This window comes from Buteo buteo, chromosome 17, assembly GCF_964188355.1.
Source record: "Buteo buteo chromosome 17, bButBut1.hap1.1, whole genome shotgun sequence".
Taxonomy (NCBI): Eukaryota; Metazoa; Chordata; class Aves; order Accipitriformes; family Accipitridae; genus Buteo; species Buteo buteo.
This window is the reverse complement of record NC_134187.1, coordinates 13732393-13750825: the sequence shown is the minus strand read 5'-3', so window position 1 is coordinate 13750825 and position 18433 is coordinate 13732393. Positions and strand designations below refer to the sequence as shown.

Sequence of the window (18433 nt, the reverse complement as noted above, 5' to 3'; positions counted from 1 at the left end):
AATCTAAAAATAGCATTCAATCCACCCTCCCCCCCTTTTTTTAAATGTGATTTTCTGTTTTTACTACTTTTCTGGATGAGAAAGGATGACCAAATTAATAAAGGTGTAGTGATGCTGGAGAAATTGACACCTACAGACAAGGCAGACAGACTGACATAGCAGTCTGGGTACATGTTTGAAAGATATAATTCCTCATGTCTACTTTTTGACCCTGCTTCACCCAGGACTACAGAGTAACCTGATCAAACTTTTAAACTGTGCTTCAACATCCTCTTCTGTAAAACGGGGTTGCTTTTGAAGGTCTTTGCAGCCAAAGCACTAACTTGCACGAGAAACTTGCTTAATTAATGCTTTGCCAAAAGCTCATATACAAATATCTCTCTTCGCTTTTCAGCAGTCATGTAACTACTGAATGCTGCAGTGTTCTTGTTTCACTAAAATACCATGAAGGATTGTGAAATGTACACAGTTTTCAATATGCTGTTTTAGTATGCTATTTTCTCTGTTCATTAATTCACAAAATAAGCAAACAATAATCAAATAAGGTCATCACTTGATTTTTCTAATATCAACTTGTAGACTAGCATTTGACATCAGCTGACTAGAAGAGGAAAAAAAGAAAAAAAATAGTCTAAGTAGTGGATCACGCATTTGTTTTCTTGGACACTTGTGAAGAACTCTGAATTTCAATGACTGGGACCCAATGGACAAACCAATACGACTCTTCTGTCTAAATCACACAATAGTTACCTAGCACAAAATATTCAATGAAAACAAAGGGTTCTCATCTATCACATTTAGCTTGAACTGACATGAAAATCAGAATAATTTTTAAGTATGTTCCAACAGGACTCTTATAATTGCACTCTGTAGCAGGAATTGGGGTGAAAAAACAATGATTTTTATGTACATATAAGCACAGCTTTCACTATTGCTAAGCATGAAAACTACTTCTGAACTTAGCTAAATAATAAATACTATATACAGAGAATTTTATATTACAGTATTGTACGTACATTTTTATACAATTATCTTGTATTTGAGCTTATGTAGCACAGTACTTAAGCTTTTTACTACATGGCTTCTTGCACTGCTTGCTTACCCATCAGCAAAAGAGTAGAGCACTGAAGTGATCAGCGACTTTGTGTTACGAGCAAATGGACTGCTGCTTATAATCAGTACAAACTTCTTCCCTCACAAAAAACAGGTACGTTTTCCTGCTTGAAACTAGGAGTATTCTAAAAATCCACCACTTCAGGAAACAGAATTTATTAACTGATTATATGGAGAGACCTAAACAGGCTGGAAGATTAGGCCAAAAAGAGTCACACGAGGCTTCATGGCCATCCTGCACCTGGGAGAGCACAGCTGGGGCCAGCCAGGCTGGGGAGGGCCCTGGGGCCTTGGTGGGCAGCGAGCTGTACGTGAGCCAGCAGCATATGCAATGCATTCAATTAATTCCTAAAACATCACGAGACAAAAGTAAATGGATACGAGTTTCAGGTTGTAAAGCTATATACGTTTTGACTTACCAGATTATGGGAGAAAATAAAAGTGATCTTATCTTACATATTTCTCAAACAAGTGTAATGAGTCTCACAAGGTTTCTGTCAATACCGGTTCTTCTGTCCTCTACAGACATGGCTGAAAACCATTATCTACCTGTGACTTTTTCCTTAAAACATACTCCAGTTGAATCTTTTAGACTTGAAATGCTTTTGGATTGGAAAGCTGTTCACAGGCAACACAAATATTGACAAAGGATTGAACTGAAGATGAAGAATCCAATTATAGACAGAGACCTGAAGAGTAGTTGAGGAGTTAAGTGCTGGTATTACTGTGAATGCAAGAGAAAAAGTAATTTCTAAAGAAAGCCAAGAGATAAGCATTTTCTTCTTCTTTTAAGATTTTTATTAGGATTATACCCTCGGATGATCTTAGCACAGTGAGTCAAAACTGAGATATTGCTTTTGTTTTATATGAATATAAAACGGTTTTGTGCACAGATTTTTTGAGGAACTATTGGAATTATTTTATTTTAGTTCCATAGGTCTTAGCATGGGGGGAGGCATTTACAGAATGGACAAAAAGTAGCTCTGCTTCTGAACAAGTCTACATGCAGCAAGTGATACTCATACGATTTCAAAATGGCACAAGCTTCAAAGACAAGACTACTTCTTCCTGTTAAGCCTTTAGTATATTTTCGTTGTACTTGGAAATGCAGAAACTCTAAAAATACATATGTTGATGTTAAACACTTCACCAAAATGAGTCATGAAATAAAGCAGTTAAAATATTAATGAATAACCAACAAGAGCCTTTTTGTATATCTGGAGTTAATATTCTACTTGATACACTGAAGTGTTTTCACTCCTGAGAACACTCACTAGGTGATCCTTAGTAGTCTTAGATCAACTTCTTACATACACTTAAAAAATTAAAGCTAGGCATTTTGTCACCGTTTAATTCAGAAGGAAAGTTAATCTGTTTTAGACTTGAAAACTTGAACTACAAGCACTCTGGGTCTCTTAGTTGGAAACAAATAAATAGCTAAGAGTAACTTCTTTCACCAGTGATTCTACCTTATTTTTTTCCCTGACTTTACACGGAAAAAGACTTAAAACTATCCCTTGTGCAGTTAAAGGCATGAACTGTTTTTAAGCAACTACTTTCAGTTGTTATGTGCTACCTCTTAAGAGAGAGGAGCAGACTAACTATGACTGAATGCATTCCCTTATCAATCAAGTCTTTCCATTTGAGAATGTCCTTGATGCTCCTACTACACATTCATGGTATATTACTTAAAGACCCCAGAAAAGAAGAGACAGTGGCAAGGAATTCTCATTCTAATTCTGACTATAATTTCACACCAAGTAGAAGATAAAGAGGGAAGGTAAAATTGACAGAAAAAATGGTCAGAAAAGAAAGAATATAGAGAAACTTCAAAGTCAGTTCTTGACATGCAGGAAAATCACTAGTGTTTAATCAAGTTCGGTATTATATACTCCTGATTGCAAATAAAAGCTGAGTCTGTTAACTTTACCTAAACCTGTTTTTCAAAGAATCATAATGTATTAGAAACCTGATTTAAAAGGAAGGTAGGATTAGTTCCCATACCAACAGCATGCATAGCAACCATGTACTGCAAACCAGCATTTCATCATATAATCCTTGCATAAAAACAGTCTTATGCTACCATTTATAGCAATCAATATTAATACCTTTGTTTCAGGCCAGCAAGCTCTAAGAACAGCTTGCGTCCTGAAGTACACAAGTAGCTTGCTGTCTTCATCACTGAGATGGAAGGCTTGCTCCAGAATTTGCAATACTCTGATGCGAGGCTTCACTGCTAAAGAGTCATCACCACAGAAAGGTCTCAACCACTCCAGAAGGTCATCTGAAGAAACTACTTCCTCCCTGTAATTAAACAATACTGTGTTAAACAGTCTTTGGTAATTCTAATGAAAGTACTACATGTATTTTCAAAGCTGTTAACAAGTACATTCAACACATAACAAATACCTAAGACTGGAAATGGAAGAGCTCACTTCTGTGAGACTGCAGGGAAACTAGATCACATAAATCAAGTGCCTAAAGCTAAGGGTGTAAGAACTTTTTTTGAGCTTCAGATAACCATGTAACATCATAGAAACCCATCTATACAGTTACATATTCTCCTACATACTCCTTTGACTGCCAATTGTATCATAATGGTGCTGGATTTCAGCACCAGAAAATCCAAGCCTTTTTTTGGTGCCTGGTCCTGACTGATGCCTGTACTTCCACACCATCTGACTTCATGGAAAACCAGCTTGACTGCTTGCATTTTAAGTATGACATTTTTGTATCTGATGCTTATTCATGTTGCTCTATATTCTCTTTCTTTCCTTGCAAGTCCCTTCTTTACACTCCACATACACAAACTAGTTTCTCCTGATTGTAGCTCTAGCCATTTCTTATTTTTTTCTGTACCATCTCTAGCCAGCTTGATTAGTCTATGTTCTAGTATGATAATGATTGCAGAATGCCCACAATCCCTAGAAAGAAAAAAAGAGATGTTAAAAAAAACTAATTTTGGGGGTTTTCCTGATTTGGGTAATTAGAAAAACTCTTAATTAAATAATGTGATTCAAAAAGTGTATTATATTGAATACATTCTAACTGTGTGAAAGCATGTACAATACACAGATTACCATGAACTCACCAACCATCTAGCAGCTGCAGACAGAATAATCTATTATGTCCCCTAGAGGTTATAAACTAGCACGTAACAAATCAGTAAATGCTATTCTGCTATGCTTTAGTGCTATTTTAAACTAAAGCTAATTTTTTTCTTTAAGAAAAAAAAAATAATCAGAAAGTGGTTCCAGGTGGAGTGTGATTTATAACTAATGTTCCCTTATTTGTCTTAATAAGACAGACGGGAAAGTAATATCAGACAGAAAACACCAATTTAACCTGTCTTGCAGCTCTGAAATAATAAACATTGGCAGCTTAGGTTTCCATATTACAAGGATTTCAATTTTACTTAGACTTTATATTGTCTGAATGATGCTGTTAACTCAGAACTTCAACTAAATTAGACATGCCTCTGCTGAACAGGTGGCATTCAAACTGTAAATTAAAAGTTTGGGAATTAAGAGGACCTGCTGGAATATTTCAAGAGTTTTGTAGAGCTCGCACTTGATGTTTATAAATGTTTTCCTGAGGGAAAGATTTATATTTTGTAAATTGAATAGCTGAGGTTTAAGGCGATAAATAAGAACAAGTATTTAAATGAATGTAAACAATCTCTTGTAATCACAATGACTTCCACTCCAGCTTATTGTTTCAGCAGTTAAATGTTGATGAAGTATACAAATAAAAGACTCCAGCAAGTGCATCTCAGAATAAAATAGTACCAACTCTCCCATTCTAACTTAGAATATTGCAAGTAAGATTTACTATAGATTTTGACATCAATTCAGTTTACTTCAGTATCCAATATTTAACTAATTTAATGTCAGTGGAGAAGCCTCCAGACAATAGTGTAATTGTTTTTGTGTGGCTACCACAGAGTATGGGGTTTTATTATTATTATCATACATAAGTTCTTAGTTTGTATGTCTGCAAACAAAACTGATTTTTTTCTTCTTCCTTGTCTTTACTGGAATTGCAATGGAAAATGTCAGTGAGACATACAGACCATTATGTGACCTGAAATAAGGGCATCCCCAAAAGAGGAGAAAAAATGTGGTAAAGCATCATACAGCATTTGTGAAACTGTTTCTGCACTATACCCTAATATATTGACAAATTTAGATATCTAAATTCAGATATCTGAAAGCGAGTCGTCGTTATTTGCAATTTATCTACTAAACAAAAGCAGTGAAGTACTCCCAGTAGATATACAATCTGCAGTAGTCACAACAGAAAAACCATTTTCTCAAATCACCATAATACACAGTTACGTAAATTTTAGGTTCAGTGACTTGCGTTCTTCCAAATGACTAAGTAAAGGCTTCTGTCAGGGCTCAGATTTTGAACCTGATAAATGATAGCCTGTTCGAGAATAAAGTCTTAGAAAATTAAGTGCAAGCCCATTATATATATCCACGAAGAAAAATCATCCATATTCAGTGTTGTACCTTCAAGCTTTCATGAGAAGTATCTTTCAAAGTCTTAAAGAATCCATACAGGAAGTTCTTACCCTTTCTCAACACTTGCATGCACTGCAGAAATGATGCCTTCTAGGATTCCAAGTGGATCTTTCACTGATGTAGATGAGCCACCACTTCCACTGTTAGGGGAAGACATAAAACTAACATTAAAATGGTCCTTAATATCGTATCTAATTCTATCCACCTGTAGGATTTACATTAATTGTTCAATAATTACAGCAATTTTCCACTTTCCCTGCTTAACTAGTACCTTTATTTTTATGTCAAAGTAATGCAAGGAGCAACAAGAAAAGAGTGGGAAAGAGAAATACTGAAATACCTATGTGAAACTTGAAAGAAAAAGAATAGTTAAAATTTAGCACTTCTAACACAGATTAGGTCAGCAAAATATACACATGTAATCTCATTACTTTAAAGATCTTACCAATATGAACTAAACAGATTAAAGGTTACACATAAATGTCACCATCTTTTCTTTTCAAATATCGTCTTGCAGTATCACTATTGGTTTAAACCAATTTCACTGTAACCTGAGTCAATAGAATCCTATCTGCTGATTCCACAGATTTCTTCCCCCCACCCTGCCGTGGTTAATTTTCAGTTGGATTGACCAGGTTCATGATTACCAGAACCAACAGAATTAAAAATAGGGAATATGTGGTCAAGAACGGCATGTGAGAAAGAGAAGTGTCAAGCTACTATGCATGTGTAGGAATAGAAAAATGTGAATCACACTGCTCATCAGACGTTCCAGTTACAATACAGTGTTCTTCCGCAGGTCAAAAGTTAGGAAATACTGGGAAAAAAAATCACTCTGGTAGGAAAAAAAGCTTCACTCATAATGCAATGCAAGTGACATTTTCTGCTAACATTTTCAGCAAAACAAACCTAAGATGTGAATTATTGCTGCAAGAGGGAGGGATTTTGCACTGGTACTCCAATAAAGCACACAGTTTCTCCTCATAGAAACCACTGCAGTGGCAATGATGCCTGGATGAACTAGAAGAAACAACAGTTTTGCCTATCTTAGAGTTTGTCAATGCTGCATTAAAGAAAGAGAAAGGCAGGCAAGTACTTCCAAGGTTAGCTTACTAAAGATGACTCAAAAACCCAGAGATAAAGTGTATTTTCTCTACAGTTCATCAGCATATCAAAGCTCTTCTGCTATGAAAAATATCAGCCTCTTCCTATATGGTCTCTTAATAAGAATGAATACATGTCCAGACTACCCTGTTCTGTCTAAAGCCAAAATACACTGTATGGCTGACAGTAATGTGTAAAAATAACTGAAATATTTCACAATTTTTTTGTCAAGAGTTCTAAATTTTAATAAATTTAATTTAATAAATTTAATAAATATAAATTTTGTCATTTATTACTTCAGTAAGATAAATATATTGCTTAAAAATGATTATACTATATGGCATAGAGACCTGAATTTTTATAACCTTTACTGTCTTCCTGCATTCAGAATCTTCAATTTTTCTATTTTTATTTTTATCTTAACAGGTGACCAGCACTTCAGTGAACAACACTAGTTTTAAAACCAACATGTAACTCCATTCAGAACAGATGCAAGATAATTAGTTGCATGATGAAACCTTAGGATATTTATTTTATATTACTATGCTGCACTCATAAGTTTAAAGTAGGAGTAGAAAGCTCATAACACCAGCCTTTTTCTCAAAAAATACTATTACACATGACTACGATAGAAATGCCATTCTTAATACCAACACTATCATATAGCAGCTAAATAAACTTTAAAAGAGTGAAGTTTAAATCTAGATATTTTCCTAAACATCTTCAGAATATTTGGAAACAATCAAATTATAATTTATAGTACAGAAATATCCAGGATTTTAGACTCCTGAAGAGACATGTGTGTCCAAAAGATAAAAATCTATTTTCACAAAAAAACACATTAAAAAAATTCAGTCTCAAAAAAAAAAATAAAAATTTAGATCACACCAGTACTGTAGAAATGTGGAAGTGGTAAAAAGAACAGCAGTATTAAAGTAATCATTTTAAGCAAGCAGCTACATGCATTAGGAGATGGTTTCAAATTTGTTTTAAAATAAAAAAGCTAAGAAAATTTAAGATATGTTCCCAGAGTGAAGACAGACAAAAACCACTTCATTAATGTTCTGTTTACAGGCCAGATTTAAATTTTCCTGTATTAATATGCTTTTCATGTTTTTTTCAATTAAGTTTGTAATAAAAAGACATCAACAAAGGGCATTAACATGGCACATCTAAAGCAAACAAGAATACTTGTAAAGCTTGCAAACTAAGAAGAGAATCATGATTGAAACAGAAAAGAATAGGGCATTTGCAGCCTTTCAATACTTAAAGGGGGCCTGTAAGAAAGATGGGGACAAACTTTTTAGCACGCCTGTTGCAACAGGACAAGGGGTAATGTAGATTTAGACTATATGTAAGGAAGACTTTTTTTACCATGAGGGTGGTAATACACTGGTACAGGTTGCCCAGAGAGGCTATGGATGCCCCATCCCTGGAAACATTCAAGGTCAGGTTGGACTGGGCTCTGAGCAACCTGGTCTCGTTGAAGATGTCCCTGCTCATTGCAGGGGGGTTGGACTAGATGGCCTTTAAAGGTCCCTTCCAACCCAAACTGTTCTATGATTCTATGGACTACAGAAATGGAGATCTTACAGCTCTACTTACCCTAAATTATCTTCCATATCAAAGGAGGCTGATCAGCAAACCTTATATTTTGGGTACCCTCAATTTTGGAGATTGGTTCTGAACAGTCCTAGCATTTGCTCTTTAAAAACCCTTCATCTCTCTAGTTAGAAGTGAAAGCCATTAGCTCCTATCGCAACCAGGCTCTGAGCACCTCAAAAAAACCTTGGGTCAAAAAAAACATATACGCAGAAGTTAGCGGACATTTCTGAAAACAGAAGACCACGGTTTCAGACAATACATCGGTGAAGCCAGTTCTCAAGTACAATAGACGTATGAACATTTACAGAAAGCTTCAGGTTTGTCATACGCTGACAGGTACTATCCTACTAAGCAGGAGAAAAGGAGAAAAAAAGTGAAGCTAAGCAATAAGTTAGAGTTATCAAGAATAAGAAAGCATTTTAAAAAGAAATCTTGAAAGATTGAAAGCTAGCATTTTTTTAAGCTTAATATTGCCTTTACTGCCTAATGTTAGAGAAACTAAAAAGAGACAATGAGACAAATAATCGTGTCAAGTTTCCACAGACTGTTGCCTTGTTCTTTTCTTAATGATTAATGATTAAAAATAAGCAGCTACTAACAGAAACAAATATAATTAATGATGGATTAGTCTTCCACACAGATTATATACTATTTTATGCATGTTTTAAATAACAGAACAGGATTCAATGTTCACCTCAAAACTCCTAGATATAAGCCTAGTATAATTACACTGATAAAGGCTTATTTTTATTTCAGTTCAGCTTCAGAAAAAGCGATGCATTTTTAATCAAGTTCCTCAAAGACAATAAAGTACAAAGAATACTTGAAAGGAGAATAAATTAGCTTCATCTAAATCTTTTAACCTAATTACAACATTCATTGAAAATACTTGATATTGTCTTATTTCTCCAGCCTTATTTTCCTCTTTCTGTTTGTGCTTCCTCTAAATATCAGGAAAATAAGAAAATAATATATTGTTGGTGTGATAATTCAAAGCTGGGGAAAAAAGTCATAATGCCAAACTATTGTTTCCATCAGAAATACCATGAAATTATGATATCCAACTTACAAAAGTACAAAATCAGAAAATTACTCTGTAGGACCCCTGCTCAAGTGAAACAAGTTAGTAAAAAATCTTGGGTTTTTTTCCTTCTAAGTTAGCTACTCAGTCTAATAAAGCTGGTTTTACCTTCTTTATGAAACATTGGCCATTAAACAAGAACTCAAAGTTTCACCAAACCTTTCCTGCTTATTGCCTGGTGAATACTTCCGAAATTTCATAAAATGCTACATCCATCTTGACACCTAAGATAAGAAATTTAGGAGCTGCAAATGAAGCAGGCCATAAAGTCTTTAATAGGCAAATTGTCTTCCCTGACTAACCAGCCATGAACATGCCTCCAGCCATGCATCATGGAAAGTCTCCAGTGTATCATGTGAGTGATCTTAGGTAATGGATTAAACTGAATCCTGGATAAGTCTAATCAGACTACCATCATTACCAAAATCTTCTGGGTTTTTTTCAGAAGTTCATGATTTCTACTGACTAGGCAACTGACTTATTTATAGCAGCTGTTTCCACAAGCAAACAAGGAAGTGCCCAACACATAAATCATATAAAGTATGCAGATATGCTCTGCTGGAGAGATTTTATACATACCAATGCAAGAGTTTCTACTTTGAATTTTGTGTGCCAGAACTAGAGAGTCAAGGGAGATAAAAGTAGTTAACAGAACTGGACAATACTGCTCTTGAAATTACAATGTAGGTACCTAATATCAGGTAAATAACTATATGTTATATTTAAGAAGACTGTTTCTGAGAAGCTGTCAGAGTTTTTAAGCCTGTGATACTGTATACTATTGAAAAATGAAGCCAAAAAGTAACTTAATTAACCTTTCATAAAGGCAATAGAAGGTTCTTCTGCGATAGTCAGTCAAATACTAATAACAATAGATATTTTACTGTGTTTGAAGGGGGGGGTGTAGTTACGAAACTGAAAGAAGGATGCATATTTTCAGTCACAGAAGTGGTGGATTGATGCTTAACTTTCAGGCAAATCACCGACACCATCCTAATTTTTCACATCCATACAGGCCTGTTTCACTTATGGTTACAATACTTCAATTACATCCCCTGTCACCGTAGCTACAGAAAATCCAAGTTCAGTGTTATAACCTTACAACTGCTACTTTGAAGGTTAATTGTCAAAGATGGAATTTTCCAACATGATCTCTTTCAAAATTATTGTATAAAATAACTACATTGTATAACATATCAAAGCTCCAATAAATAAACCTGAAGAGCTTTCCCTTGAAATGTTGCATTTATTGAATAGTAGTTTGTCATTCCAGGTACAGAGGCAAGACTACTTCTTTAATTGTAGTTGTTGCCCATTAACCCTGAAATGCAAGTATTGCACAAAATGTGGTTAATATATTTTAACTTGTGTTATGATCTAGCTTGAAAGCTAACATCTGAGCGTAGGATACAGAGGCATCCAATTTTATTCACAGCAACAACATTAATACCAGCAGGCTTAAGAGATGCCAAGCAACAACCTTTCTTTCAATTGCTCCCTATATTTAGAGTGATGCTACTTTATAATATGACCCTCATACAGAATTTCATAATAGAGAGAATATTATTTCAAGTATTCTCTATTTTATTTTATGCTAGATTTTTACTTCATGCTCTTTATCATTGTAGTAGTCAAACTTTCCATAGGTCACTATCTGTTCACTCATCATGAATGATATGAAATTATCTTCCCCCTCCCCGCAAAGGGGCGGGGTGGGGGGTGGGAAGATTTCTACTGATCACAGTAGGTCACATCACACACCAAATGAGTTTATCATCTGAACCCTCCAACTAACTCTGCCATCTTTGCCACTACAGTTTCCTCTACCGGAAAAAGGCATTCCCTTCTTTACTGGAAAGGGCTGCTTAGGAGTTACTGGTCATGGTCTTCGCCCTGGAACTTTCAATCAACTTGCAGACATTCCAGCCTTGCAATGCATATAAAGAACAAATAATTCAGTTCAAAGAAAAATGCTGATAAGAAGGCACAGTAGAAAGGAGAATTTTGATAGGTTTCTCATACTCTGCATGTTAATGAGACTCATTATAGTTGAAATAACTGGACTTTGTGAGCTTTATATCCCAGCATCACACTGCTATATTCTAGTCAGAAACAGCAGGACAGTGATTATCTAAAGCCAAATTATTCTTCATCAAATGGACAAACCCAGACAAGAAATACAATATCTTGTGTTGCTGCGCAAAAGCTCTACCATCATTGAGGATGCTATGAACACTCTTAAACTGAGTGACAGGAGAAATCAATTTGCTGCCAAAGACGACCGCAGACACTTTGACAGGCTGCCTTCTTCTCATCTGCGGCACTTCAATCTGCTGTAATATACACCACATACATGCTGAAGAAAAGGTAGAGCCATAGATTATTTTCCATGCTAGTCTTGTTTCTCTATTTCTGTTATGTGCATTCAGATCATCCTGCCCACATAATTTTTCTGCATGCAGAAGAATAAGATAAATTCTCACAGTTTTTTCTATCTAAACCGGTCTTAGAAATGCTAAACAGTGTCTAGCAGCCATCTAATAATGGAATACTTACTCTTTTGTACTTGTTGCATGTATCTCTTCGGAACAGAAATACTTTGGAAGAGTTTTGTATGAATAGGTAAATAAGAAGTATCTGGTCCGTCCGTCGTCCCCCCCCCCCCCAAAAAAAAAAAGAGGGAAGTATTTCTACTGAAACCACTAGGTTACAGATACAGTGGTCTTTCATTTGGTATATTCAGTATATCAAAGACCCAGACAGGAAGAGGCAACAAATAGCACTCAGCAACATTAAATCCGAGAGAGCTTCCTCAAATGAAACAAAAATCCCTGATGAATTAATTTCACCTGACTGCAGAAAAGAAGTGAATACTTTTCTGCTGCTTTGAAGGAGAAAGAGCATCAACAGACAGAAGGATTCTTAGAGCTCATTGATATTCTGTCAACAGTGATGGCAAAAGAAAAAAAATAAATCTCAGGCTTTCTTCATCCTGGGAACACAAATACTGACAGAGATGTAGATGTAAAATCCCAGAACTTCATGCTTTGCTTGCTGTCTTGAGAATTTCACATCTCAGCTCTAGTCCAACAGCAATGGGGACTGAGTGTGCTCTTTGGTTAAGTTGTTCTGACAGAAAACATCAAGACAGTGCAGATTCCATCACACTAAGGCAGGGTCAGAACACTGCTAATTCCTTGGTAGGAAAGAGGACAGGTTGCTCTTATCTGGCTACAAAAATTTGTGGACTTCCACATATCCTAAACCTTGTTAAAGAACAATGGCATCTTCACAGACTCATTCAGCCCTAACAAATCATTTTCAATGTACACTTGCCTCACAGATTATCACTGGAGCCCCCAAACCACATCCCCTATCAATTCACCACCCTAGCAAATATCTTCAGTTTCGTTGCGGCAGGAGAAAGGTTGAACCTTAAAGGACATGCTGAAGTCTCACGTTACATGCCAAAGGAATTTTATAATCACTGCAGCTACAGAAGCGGTCAAATCTCTTACCGAATCTTAACAGAAGGTGTTATGCACAGCGAGCTGAGCTAGAACTGAGCATCAAACAAAATCAAGGAAAAGCACCTTACTTCGCTGAAAGGCTTTTCAGTGTGCTTAGCTTTCCCTCACCTGTGTCCACATCCTCACCATGTCTGTAAACATGTCCATAAGCAGGTATTTTTAAGAGTTCTATATTCCCAGAGATGACTATGTTATCCCAAATGCCAGACAAACGAAAATAGTTTCAGTCTCGAACTTGTGAAGAAAAGCCATGTCCCTTTCTGGGCTATAAGACATGAAGTACAGAGGCTGCAGCTGACCAAACAGGCAAGACTTCAATGCAGGACTCTACTCCCTTGCTCAAGACATGACTAGTACTGAAGAAATGCACCATGACTACAGTAGTTTTAGACTGTTTCTCACAAGTGTTAGAACTGTAATTTGGAAGCAAGACGATACAGAATATATTAAACCAAAAGATCATTGTATTGAAGTTAATGCAAACTTTAAACTCGCTGTTAACAAGATTAAGATGATCAGCATCAACTGTATTTCATGTTCCTTTGTATCACACAGGTCTTGCCCAGATCTCAACAGAATTATTCAAGGAAGTCTAAGTATAAACTGTGTGGAAGCTAGTTATTTTGCATTTTCTATTCTCTTAGCCTATTTCTCCATAATTTTAAAATAAAAGATGACCCAGTTTGATGGGGTTGCATGAAAAGGTTGGTTATTTGGGTTGTGTCACGCCATGGAAAAGACAGTTGGTGAAGTTTGGGGCTGTAAATCCCAGAAAAAGATGGAGATGAAGCCTTGCTATGGTACAGTGTGTGGGATAGCTCATAGTATGATGGCACTCTTAACAGCAAGAAAGTAACAAAGACAACACTGAAAAAGTTGAGCAAAACAATCCCCTTCCTCACATTAGAAACCTGTTTCTCTCCAAGAAGTTATCAGGTCAGGGTTTTCTTATGGTATCATTGTTGCTTTTAAGTGCTGTAGGAAGCATAGATCACTTACACTTGCTGTTTAATTTGGAAGTGGGGTATAACACAATGGAAAAAAACAGCAAAAACTCTAAGAAGCGTTCTTTATGAGAACAAAGAAGAAAAACATATAGCCTATATTTTAATTTTTCAAAACCTTGAAAATGAAAAACAAACCAACCAACCAACCCACCCAAAAAACAGCTCCCAGAAATACCCCAGCAAGTTATTCTAAAGATGGAAATTGTACTTCTTCCTGTAGGACTAGCTGTTGTGGCAACAGCCATTGCCAGGCCTCTACTGCCCAAACACCTGCATGAGGTACCCGCCATTTCCAACAGACATGCCTTTTGACTCTGTTTAAGAGGGAAGAATTATGTGCAATTGTAAATTTACCAAAATTCACAAGTGCACACACACATAACAGAAGAAATATTGTAAAGCCAATGTTTTTAACTGAAAAGCACTCTCCAGTCAATAGGATTTCTGTGGCTTGCTCTGTTCAGATTGCCCAGGATTCCCAAACTCAGAAAAATATAGCTATCTTATGTGAATATGAAATTATAGGTATACGGGAGCATAAATGATCCAAGAACTCATTTCCTGTTATTGCCCAATTTTCTGCAAAATCCAGATATTCAAAGTAAACAAGAACACACTACAAAAACAAGCAAATCCAACCAGCCGAAAAAAAAACCCAACCCCCAAACCAAAAAACCGAGAAGATATATTTTTGGGCTTAATTGTCGCAGTGTACTTACCTTAACACACATACAATTTTTTTAATAGCACATTGGACAATATCATTGGGAGAAAGACCTAGATCTCCAACAGCCACTTGTAACAATTGTTGTATCATGTCCAGGGGTTGACCATCTATACACATAGCTACTGCTTGGTCATGGATTTTTTCTTTCTCTGACCTTGACAAATCATATAAATAACCATACTTCCGCAGTGTATCCTGTGAACAGATAATTTTTAAACATGGATCAGCGTACTCTTTATTTACAGGGCTGTATCATTCATAGTCTTCCTTTCTACCAAGATTTAATATATACTATGAAAAAGAAAAGATTGATTGACGTGAATTTTCAAAAACCAGGTCAACAAAAACAAAGGTACAAAACATTAATAAAATATGACATAAGATTGAAGTCCATCACTGCTAGTCATGGTAACACTCAAAACAAGCACCTGATCAGTAATCATTACCTGTTCACTGTTTTTCAGGTAAGTGATAAAACTATGAGTGAGTGTTTCCAGATGAGCAAGAGATTGCTGCAAGTGATTCAGAGTTTCTTCATAAGTAACAGATGGACTTTCAGCATCATCCATGCCATTCTCAGAAGGTTTTTTTCTTGATTTCTCAGAAATATGTTTGACTGCCTTAATAGCCTTCTCAGTCACTTCTATCCTGGCTTCAACTGGCAGCTGAAAAAGATTACTCAATATTTAATTATTCATCATCTGTATACTACTATATGTATTACAGCAGTGCCTAGAGGTCAGGTGGCTCCAATGCTCTACAGCACAGCATAAAACAAAATGAAGTATTTTATGAGAAACAACTTTATTTCTAATTAGTCATTTATTTAAAAACAGATCACTATTGCATTACTTTCTTCTGTTGTCCTTCCTTTTATTGATGTTGAATCTGGCCCGTTTAAACCATATGAAACTTCTTTTCCCTAATAATATTTATGATCTTTGTAGACTGCCACCTTATAATCTCTGTTTTTCAATTCTACATTGAGAGATGTCTGGAGATCATTTTACAAGATCAGCTGAAAATTCCAAATGCTGAAAATTAACTTAAGGTTAGTTTTGTCAGGTTTAGATCACTGTTTAAAATATATCCCTAAGGCCATAATTGTAAGCAGAAACACACTAGGAGGTCTACAACTATTCTATCAACCTATTTAAAGCACAAGTTATACAAAACAGCACATTACTATTTTGAAAGACCCGTACAACTAGATGTATCTAGCCATTAAACTGAAACTAGGAAGTCTGCGGGTTTTTTTCCCCCATTTTACTTCTCAGAGTCTGAATTTTTAGGTGGAATCATACATACACTGAATGAAGTTTTCCCCTACCCCTCCATCTAGCATGAAAGGGTCATTCCAGTCTATCAGAATGGAATTTAGGACTTCAGAATGGAGCCTAAACCAAGAGTATGTTGGAAAAGGATAAAGATGGAAATACTCTTTTATGTAGACAGTACTTGCAGCAAACTGTTATGGTTTTAAGTCAGGAAAGACACAGCTACATCTCTAAGTCCAAAACAAAGTCTGAAATATTATTTTAAGAACTCACGTATCATTTGTTATTTTATAACTTCAAGTACAGTTTTAAGGATGCTTGCAATATACTTTCTAATGGGTGGGGATCTCTTCTGTCTAAACCCACAGCACTATATACTTTCAACATCAGGTATTTTAGTTACTGGAACACTGGACAAAGACATACAAACAATCTTAATTTTCAAGTTGAAATGCACGAGAAATAGAAAACAAAGCTTGAATCTGTATGACACATTGAATGGAAAAGAGGCTGAATCACCACAGATAGAGGAAAAGTAAACTGCTATAGCATTTTTCATAAGAAAGTCAAATTAATGTTTACATCATGCATTAAAATGTCTAGTTGTAAAGCCATAGAAAGCTTGATAAGAATTAGTTAGCAGAAAGTTTTACAGCTTATATACTTCCCCCCTCCCTGCTCCCTAAAAACACACAGTGAAAGATGTAGGGTTTACTCCTGTTTTTTCATGCCATTGCTGCAAACCACAGTAATGGTCTACTGGACATTTTTAATGATAAAAGCAAAATGGGTGGACATTATTGTAAGAGCTAAGAAAATTTGCCAGTGTTAGCAAGGTAGATACAAAGGGTGTTTTACCATTCAGTTCCAAACGCAACTCAGTTCCATTCCCACCAAACGTAATTAAGTATGATTTTGTTACCTTGAACAAGGTCTCGATTATCAGGTTTTACTATAAGCAAGGAAAAGGTGATACTTTTCACATCACATTAAAATTTAATGACCACAGATGGATTTATATATCCATTTTGTAAGCATGATAAAAATGGAAACAGCTACATATTTAATTTTTTCCCTTCTACTGTACATTCTGATGTTCAAAATGCAAGACAGACGCAAAAGGCAAACAATTTAAGTATTCCATCTAACTGTTATATCCTAGAGAACAGTGTGAATATACTGCCAGTTTAGAAGTCATGATGCCATAAGCACATACAGAATAAAGCATTAAAAAAACAAACAAAAAACCAAAAACCAAAACAGGTTCTTCCCAAGATTATTTTCATTTTGCATTCATATTTGCATAGTGCCAAAATGCAGCACTACCAGCATATCATTTCTCTGGTTATTTTATTCCAAAACGCAAATGGCTATCCTCTGTACTTCTAGTCAGCTTCAGTAGTGAGATTTGGTATCGTACCCAGTGATAAAAAGTAGCAGCTTAGGGGCTAGTTCAATCTTTGTTTGCATGTGAAGTTTTCTTTTTAAAAAGCTTTTATAGTTTAAAAAGATTTTTAATTCTATAGGCTATAATGTGCAATGAAAAATCCTAAAAATATGTTTTCTTTCATTTTCAAATCAAGGAACATCGCATACTATTTCAGCTCAACAGATTTCACTCCTCAGGGTAAAAACCTCATCTCAGAAGCCTATTTCCTTCAGAATATGTAAGTATTTCTTAATAAAATATTGTACAAGTAACATTCACTTGCACATGAAGTTGTTGACCCTGCCTCTCTTATAACCAGTGATTAGCATGCAACTTTGATATTATGGAAACAGCTCCCCTCCTTTTAATGCCACAGGAACCTGGGATCCCAGCAACCTTGAAACACAGAATGGTCGCAGTTGGAAGGGACCTCTGGAGGGCATCTGGTCCAGAGCCCTGCTCAAACAGGGCTACCTAGAGCCAGTTGCCTAGGACCATGTGCAGGTGGCTGTTGAATACCTCCAGTGTGGGAGACTCCACAACCTTTCTGCGCAACTTGTGCCAGTGATCGGTCACCCTCACAATGAAAAATGTTTCCTGATGTTCAGATGGAACGGTTTGGTCCAGTTCTTGTCTCTGCCACTAAAACCCAGGTTTACATATTCCACCAACTAAATGTCAGGTAGCCACAATACAACCAGATATACTGGATGGAAATCAAATTACATTGGTGAATTCAGAAGTAGGTTGAACAGTTATGGAATAACAAAAGCTGGTTCCCCCTTCCTACAGGGGAAAAGAAAAAGAAGAGCAAAAGCAAGAAAACTTGTGGATCAAGATGAAGACAGTTTGATACATGAAGAAGAGAGGAAAAAAAAAATGAACAAACAAAAACTAAGTGATGCAAAGGCAATCACTCGACACCTCCCACAAGCAGATCAATGCTCAGCCAAATCTCCCAGCAACAACCATCTTGGAAGACACCCTCCAACCCTGTTTGTTACTGCTGAGCATGTCATTATATGGCATAGAAC

General features: G+C 36.0%; 1 protein-coding gene across 4 annotated transcripts in view; it reads right to left on the bottom strand.

The window, feature by feature from the left end:
• The window catches only part of NBAS (NBAS subunit of NRZ tethering complex), a 196028-nt gene that overhangs the window by 42613 nt on the left and 134982 nt on the right, over positions 1-18433 (bottom strand). For 3 of the 4 annotated variants that reach the window (XM_075049114.1, XM_075049116.1, XM_075049115.1), the window contains 4 exons: positions 15140-15358; positions 14686-14888; positions 5690-5779; positions 3222-3417 (listed from right to left, as the gene is read on the bottom strand). In XM_075049114.1, coding sequence (XP_074905215.1) covers positions 3222-3417; positions 5690-5779; positions 14686-14888; positions 15140-15358 — 708 coding nt within the window. The remainder of the gene's footprint in view (positions 1-3221; positions 3418-5689; positions 5780-14685; positions 14889-15139; positions 15359-18433) is intronic. The other variant, XR_012653307.1, reaches the window with a different exon arrangement.